The sequence below is a fragment of the Monopterus albus genome, unplaced genomic scaffold (assembly GCF_001952655.1).
Source record: "Monopterus albus unplaced genomic scaffold, M_albus_1.0 scaffold122.1, whole genome shotgun sequence".
In the NCBI taxonomy this organism is placed as follows: Eukaryota; Metazoa; Chordata; class Actinopteri; order Synbranchiformes; family Synbranchidae; genus Monopterus; species Monopterus albus.
Window position 1 is genome coordinate 698,382 of NW_018128002.1, and position 8,330 is coordinate 706,711.

At 39.6% G+C, this 8,330-nt stretch overlaps 1 protein-coding gene across 2 annotated transcripts in view; it reads right to left on the reverse strand.

Moving 5' to 3' along the window:
• The window catches only part of mef2b (myocyte enhancer factor 2b), a 15,695-nt gene extending 8,109 nt beyond the window's left edge, over nucleotides 1-7,586 (reverse strand). Inside the window, exons 1-6 of one of the 2 annotated variants that reach the window (XM_020612231.1) lie at nucleotides 7,422-7,586; nucleotides 3,660-3,737; nucleotides 2,256-2,459; nucleotides 1,891-2,019; nucleotides 1,446-1,635; nucleotides 188-336 (exon numbers count right to left, since the gene is read on the reverse strand). In XM_020612231.1, the coding sequence (XP_020467887.1) occupies nucleotides 188-336; nucleotides 1,446-1,635; nucleotides 1,891-2,019; nucleotides 2,256-2,459; nucleotides 3,660-3,713 (726 nt within the window). In that variant the 5' untranslated portion in view covers nucleotides 3,714-3,737; nucleotides 7,422-7,586. Of the gene's footprint in view, nucleotides 1-187; nucleotides 337-1,445; nucleotides 1,636-1,890; nucleotides 2,020-2,255; nucleotides 2,460-3,659; nucleotides 3,738-4,655; nucleotides 4,905-7,421 lie in introns of those variants that run through there. The other variant, XM_020612230.1, reaches the window with a different exon arrangement.
• Nucleotides 7,587-8,330: the final 744 nt, after the last annotated feature.

Here is an 8,330-nt window from a genome sequence, read left to right on the forward strand (position 1 = left end):
TTCCCCCAGAGGAGCTGGAGGAAGTGTCTGGAGAGAGGGAAGTCTGGGCATCTTTGTTTAGACTGCTGCCCCCACGACCCGGTCCCGGATAAGCGGAGGAAAATGGATGGATGGATGGGTGGATAGTATGGGTTAGAGTCACTGAGACTATTTATGTTGATAACACTGGATAGTGACAGCTACTTACACCAGAGTTGTGGTTAGCACGTGTGGTGCCCATGGCCTGATTAGCAGCATCTCCCCGCAGGTTCTCGTTGCCCAGGTTCAGAGGAGGGGGGCTTTTCATGTCCAGAGCTCGATTCAGGTTGCCATGGGAGAAGACGGAGTAGCCAATACCTACACAGTGAAAGAAAGGAGCAGGAAGTGAAAAGAGATGTGAGCTTGTTTCACTCACAGAGGAGTAATTTATTTTTCTGTAACAGATACTTCACCTCCCTCTGTGCCTCCAAGTGTGATAAAAATTAACTTCTTCTTTTGGTTTGACATTTGAATTCATATCTGATCTTTATGGGACTATTTATTCCAGTGTATGGACTGACTTGACACAATCTGTTTGGGCTGATCATTAACCAAAAATCAATTATTAGGAAAACAGGACTAATAAAATTTAAAACACTATGACTGTCAGTGATCAGTGTGTAATGACATCATAGTGCATCCAAACAGTTAAAGACTATAAAAGAGCTTGGCATGACTAGCAGGTGTACATTCTGTACAGAAACCACAGAACTGGTTACAGCCACTGTTACACTGGTGGAGGGCCAGTTTCACAAAACAGGCTGACTGCATGTGCGCACACACACACACTTCCTGTGAGTTCACAGCCAGCTGCACAGTAAGTTTATAGTATATGTGAATTTCACAGCAAGTATTTACCAAGAAGGCTACAAGAATGTTTAATTGATTTTCACACTAAATGCTTTGGATCTATTTTAAGGGAGAAAAATGTTCATTGCTCAATATTTCAAACATATGGTAAAAAGTGATAATAATATGTTAAGCATTGCCAGTTTGTAACTTATGAATTGTTATTGTCTTAAGCGACATTTAATTTAAAAGCTATTTTCCATAAAGTGAACAGTATTAGTTGATATTTTTCTCTCAGCAGAGGTTCATTTTTCAAATTGTATATGTTTCATTATGTAATTAAACATTTTTATTAAGTTAACAAGTTAAGCAGTTCTATATATGAATATTAAAATAAATCAAACAAATCAAGAAATTTAAGAAGGTTCTGTATTAAACTTTACTCCTCTTTGTTATAAAAACTGCTCTTTCTGGCTGCATACAGTTTCTAGTTATACACAAACACAGTATAATGATGTACTGTTGTCAACATGTTTTTGCACAAATAGTCCTAAGAGAAATTGCTATATGTTCACTATATATTTCAAATAAAATTATTTTAAAATAGTGTTTAATAGGAGCAGCCAGGTTCTGTTCACCTGAATGTGGCGTCATGAATGCAGTGTGTGCATGTGGTGCAGCAGGACTGGCAGAGCTGGGTCTGGAGCTAAGAGGTTTAAAGCCTGGCGGTCTGTGGGAGGCCATACTGGACCCCGATGCGCTGAGGAAGCTGTTTTCAGAGCCTGCAGACACCAGGAACTGGGATTCTGGAGAGAGTAGTGATGGAGCCTGAAATGTAAAATATAAGGACAGTATATGATTTTATGTTAACACAACAGAAAGGGAATGTTCAAATAAGAATCACCATCATAACTTTGACAGTAGTATAAGAGCAAAGTTGATGACAACTAAACAAATCATGTGTTTTATTTCATTAAACATCAGTTGATCACTTTTCTTCTAGTCTGCACATGTGTGTTGTGTGCTCATGCTTGTCTATGCAGTATGTGGTCAGTGTGCAACAGCAGAAGTGTGTGGACTGACATAGAAACGTTGGCGAGCCACGGAAAGATCCATGCCCTCGCCGAGAGGACATTTGTCTGCGGCCACCTGCACGCTCGCCTCACTCTCAAACTCTGAGCTGTCAAGACCAAGGCCTTTCCTACGCAGAGTCTGATGCAGAACAGAAAGTGCACATGAAAAATTACCCACAATAATAGCATGCAAATTTTGAAAAGCAAAAGTGACAAATGAGGATTTTACTCTCAAATGCAACACCATGTACCAATTCTGGTAAAAGTTTGCCAACTGAAATTCACATTAATGCTTCCTCCTCTGAAGTAATCACTTAACTTCACCACTAAAGCCCACTTTACTGTCATTTCTTTTAACTGTAGCTTGGACAGTACCTCCAATATGTCTGTGTTGGTGCGACTCTCATGCGGCTCGCTGTACTCTGTGTATTTCAGCAGCACTTTGTCCATGTCTGTGCTGGCATACTGGAACAGACGGTTGGTGCTGTTGAAGATGATGAGGGCAATCTCACAGTCACACAGCACGCTCAGCTCATATGCCTTCTTCATCAAACCAAATTTACGCTTGGTGAAGGTCACCTAAGACATTAAACCACACAGAGCTTTATGTCATCTTACTGCCAAATTCAGCCAACTTATTTTGATTACTCTAAAGTAGAATATGTTATGAATTTGCTCGAGTGTTAATTAGCTATAGGAATGAATGGGTGTACTTGGAGCCAAAATGAGCCGTAGCAGAATTACACTGTAAAAAGAAAACAGTAATTTTAACTATATTCGAATCAGTTGAGATGCAGTCATCATACGTATAAACTGTTTGAGATTAACAGGGATGGCTAATTAAAAAACATACTGGTCTGTGTAAAATTGAAAAAAACAAAAATTCCGTTTTTTTAAGCTGAACAATGAAATCCAAATTTACAAAGGCTGTTGAATCTCAGTTATAGCCTTAAATATAGCCTTAAATCACAAGTTTGTCTCAGAGGGCTTTATAATCTGAACAGCATGCAGTACTGTCTGTCCATTCAGACGGGGGATATGTCCAATAAATAAATAAATATTTTTTATCAAAAACCTTCTGTCCAAAAGACTCAAATGATAAACAAATCGTATTTTCCAGCACCATCAACACAGTTTAATTCATTTTTCTTTAATCTATTTGATGCATTTTTCCACACTGTTCATTTTCACACTGTTCATAGTGAAATGCAGAAAACCTATTCCATTTTTTTTTACATTCCAATCAGAACAACTCTATGACACGCATGTAGAGTACTGTCTACTTCTTCTACTTCTACTTCTTCTTCTGTCTGCTTCTTACTGCATAGCTTGCACATCAGCACAAAATACGCTAACTGTTTTTCTGAAAGTGAATCCTTGTAATGTATCAACTACTATGTCACTACTTCATCTACTTCATGATTACTTTATTCTGGAGCCAATAAAATTGAAGGAAGCAATGAAAAAAAAAGACAAACATCTCCAGATCCTAAAGTGACAGCTTCAAAATGCCTGCTTAGTGAACCAACAGATTTAAAACACAAAATATAAAAAAAAAATTCAGTTTAAAATGATATAAAACACAAAAGCAGAAATTCCTCATATCAAAAAATAACAATATATTATTCAAATATTAAAATAGTCACAGCGTAATTTACTATTGATTGACTAATCCCTTCAGCTGTAGTCACTGAATGAGTTACTATGATGCTACACAAATAAAACAGTTCTGATTTTAGTTCCAATATACATGAAATACTGCGTGTACTGTGGGCCCACCTGTCTATTCCTCTGGTCCAAAATACGAGAAATTTGTATTTTCTTTCTTCCCATTTTTCTGACGCCTGACTCTGACACCTGTGAAAGAAAACATAAAGTTCTAGTCACAGAATACAGTATGTTTGTGTTACGGGCATTCATACTGCTGCAGTGAACAGCAACAAACAAATTTACTTAAACACTAAGATTTACAGCCTTTCATTTTCTAGCTGAAGGAAAATAAAAATTGGGTAAAAAATTGTTTCTTGAGGTGTAAAATCATATGTGTACAAAGTGTTCTCTAAATTTATGGTTAATTTAAATATATTAAAAGTATGGATATACATTTTACCGTAACAGCAGTAGTGTGTAATAATACATTTCTTCATGTTCATATAATTCTGATGGGAAAATGTCATCTGTTTGGTGACTCAAGTCCATTCACCCTTGGTAAGGGCAGGGTGTTTATTTTTACCACCATGAGGCGATGCGGTCTAAAGTTAGAGAGGCCCTTGCCGGGCCAGCAGTCCACGCAGTCTGACACCCCCACAGTCTGGGTTACCCCTGGGCCAACAGCGCAGCACTCAACTGCACCATGCAGCCCCAAGAGACAGGGTTAAAAATATAGTCAATAGCCAATAGGTGAGACCAAACAGCAGAAGGAAAACGATGTGTTTTTGAAAGATGGCTGACACTAAAAGCCACCCACTCCTCTCTCATGAACAACCAGGTCAGAAAAAAAAGCAGAATTTGGAAGGGCAGAAGGCAAAGACATGGATGGATTGTGGTTGGCTTGAGAATGTCCATTTTTGAGACTCACACCCGCTGTTTGTCTGCTTTTCTTGGTCTAGAAAACCCCCTGCTCCTGTCTTTCTCCCTGCACAACCGATCTATGGAGAAATCATGAAATCACAAGGGGCAACCAAGTGACTCTACTGCAATCACCATACACCACTAAATCAAATGCATAGGGTTAGGGTTGGCTCCATGCATGAGTTATCTCCATTTTACACTCACTATTATCAAGTGGTGGTCTGACTCCTCTGACCTGACCATGCAGTACTTGTCCAATGCCCAGAGGCATTTTGCTTGTTTTTCCCCTAATACTGGACGTGTATTGGCCTTCTCTATATTTAGTTCCCTGTCCCTCCTCATGGTGCCTGAGCGGATATGGCGTCTGTGTTCCCACGACCCTTAAAGTGCGCCCGCTGTCCCTCAACGTAAGCTTGGCACACAGTCATCTGGGGGCATTTCTGAAAAAATCCACCTCTTTGCCCTGATTATTACCTTATAAAGTCTTGTGATAGCCACTGCAGAGACAAGACACACTTCAAAACTGACAGCTGCAGATGAAGTCATCATTGTCCCCTTGTAAAGAGCACACTGCTGACAAAATTCGAAGTAAAGAACCACAAAAACCAGTGTTGGTCTAACAACTCGGCTACCACAAAGAACTGAACTCATACCAGGCAGAGCTCTTCTGTTTTTCTGGACCAGAAGTGAGACACTTTAACCTCATATCAAGCCATGTTGCTGGTGAGAAGAGAGGGAAGTGGGACATATGTTCTAAACAGGGCAGAAAGATCTTTATCTCAGAAAGTTCCTCTCCTCTCAGATATAACCTAATGACAGCCCTGTTAAAACACATGACTAGTTAACAGCTACACCTCCAGCCAACCTTTGCAGACCTATCAATAGAATTCTATGTGGTTTGGTAAATTTATTGAAGAACTAAAGGGTGGGACAGGCAGGAAAAGCCTGGCTATGCCTCACACATCAGCTAATTCTGGTCGTTTTGTACAACAACTGAAGTTTTAAGTCTATGAATGCACCAGATCCACCTGGGCAGCACACACCTACTGCCATTCATCTCTAGGGCCAACTCCAGAACCTGTTACCACCAAGAAAAGCTGGACATAAAAGAAAACATGGGTCTTTTTTTAAAACTCTTTACCTTACTAGTCAGCAACTAGTCCCAGAAGTCCTATGATAAGACATGGATGCAAAACAGAATCCTGTGTCCTGTAATACTGCAATAATTGCACACACGCTCACTCGCCCCTGGGTCTTGTAGCTTCTATGGGGAAAGGCAGCACCTTTGTCAGATACCTTCCCAGAGGCAAGACAGTGGAAAGAACTGAGTACAGACACAAAGCAGGCACCAGTAGCCCTGCTCTCTGACATACTGTGGGAGGCCCTGTCTACTCACTGGGGACTTCACTGGGACAACAACGCGCTTGCACAGAAAACTAAAATCTTGTGCATCAACAAACAGATTTAATAGGTTGGGTCAGTTGTGATGATAAGTTCCTTGCTGCAGTGAATAGTATGCATTAGTAAGAAGGGGAAGAAAGTGGGCATTTGTAGAGTATTGGGGGTTTTGCTTCAGTGGTTTTCTTTCCATGAGTCATTCAAAGGCATGATAGCAGCTTGTAAATGTAACAAAAAAAAAAAAAAAAACATGGCAAACACATTTAAGAATATTAGTCAGAGACACTAATGTCCTATTCTGTGATGGCAAAACAGACTCCTGTATCAGCTAATCAAATGACAAAGGTCCACTTGTAGTGTTGGTTGTGAAACGTGACTAAATCTAAAAGACAAATTAGTCAAATTAGCTGATGTAGGTGTTATCAGCTCCCACCTTAGTTACCTTTCTCTGCAGCAAGTTACTGTGCCACTGCCTTCTTGCTACTATGAAATAATACTTTTTCATATTTTTCATTCAGCCCTGTAATAAGTGTTCAATAAAAACAATCAAAAGAGACATTGCCCTTAGTATGTCTACTGCATTACACTGGTATACCGAGCTCTAACTGCAGCAGCGGTACTGCAGTGGTGGAAATGTCAGCTAACCACACTGTTGTGCTGCCTTCTTTTCACTTTTTTAGTTGTTGGTCACATGAAATTGGTGTTGAGAGGGTAAAATGTGACACCAAGCCCAAAACAGAAAACTTGAATTTAAATACATGAATACATATATCACTGGTAGAGTAATGGTGTGGAAATATTTGAATTGCTTTAATGTTTTTGATAGATCATGAAGAGCAAAAAGACATACAGGGATGAGATTTTGTTCCCATGAATAGTGGGAAAAGTTTTTCAAGACTGAGAAACTGTGAACATGTGACACACATGAATGACAAGTGACAGATGGGAAACATGTCAGTTCTTTTGAATGAAAAGACGGCCGACATTAAATGTAATGCACTACTTTGAGTCAATCATCTGATATAGGTAAAAGTTTATATTCCATCAATGCACATTTTGAATGCGATTCACGAGTCAAATGGTGGTGGCGGGGTGAGGGTATGCTACTTGTACCAAAACAAATGCGTAAAAAATTGAGAGGGATTGCTTGTTCAAGTCGAATCAGACTGTAGGCTACTGAATGCATTCAAGAGTAATGGGGTGTGTCTACGTCCAAAGAACTCGGGCTCACAACGAAGCTATTCGACGCTAAAAATAAAATCTGTAAAAATACATAGGCCTAGCTTTAAAATATTTGCGGATAATTAGGCCTACTAAATAGCTTATGCCATTCAAATAGACCGTTTAAGAATAGCCAACCTGTCTCCGAGCTGACAAGCATCCCCCTCTATTTAATATTGCGCTGGTTTCACTATCACTGCAACAGGTACTTTACTAACAGCCGTGTTATGAATACTGCCATACAGGAAATCTCCAGAAAAGCAATGATTTGCCTTAAAACCGAGATACTATAATAATAATAATAATAATAATCCAAACCTACATGCTTAAAAACAGAACATCTGATCTCACCTATTGCTTGGTCTCCTTTTCTCTGTGTGCTTTTGAGTTGCACCCGCTTGATCAAGACCAGTCAGACAAGAAAAGTTTAAGATGAAAACATAGACGTCTTAATAAGCAGGAGAAGTCTTGTCCTGTTTATGTAGAGATGTTCACCTGATGAAGTAACAGCGGATGGTTCAGGATCGCTGCTTTCCAACAGCTGGCTGCTGCAGCCCGCCTCTCTGTGTCACCATACACCGCCTCCTCGATCGTGTCATTGGACTCCTCCGCCTCCTATCCGTCTTCAAACGCGCAAGGCTGTCAACTTGTTCACACTGCATACACTGTGTTTCTTGCTTCTAGGGCTACTAAAAGATCCATATTTTAGAGCAGGCACCAGCCATTTAGTAAGATTTTAGTACCAAGGAGACCTTTCAAAGTAGTTTTGAATCTGTGTAGGATTTCAACACTGCAGGAACGGGAGAGGTGACAGGAGTCAGCAGAAAGAGCTTTGTGGTGCAGGCTACACTTAGGGTCAGTCACTCTATCAGAAAAAAAAAAACTAAATGAAACCATTTCCAGATCAACAAGCTGCATTACAATTACATTACATGAAAAATAATATATTAGCAAAGAAAGCAAGACAGGGGCTGCAGGTCTTTATTTGTTTTACCACCTAAAGCTCCCTCACATGCCCTTGAAGGTTCTTGGACCTTATTTTGGATATCATCACTTCTCACACTGGCATCATTGTTGAATTTCTAATAGTCTTTTCAAGGTAGTCAGATATCTGTTTTCTTATTTATTACAATAAATCTGGTTTTTACATGTGACATAATTTTCACCCACTTGTTGCAAGAGGTTCTTTTACCTCAGCTGATGTATTTGAACAAGTGAGTAGGCTATTGTTCATAAACATTCTTCAGCCTTTACTTAAAT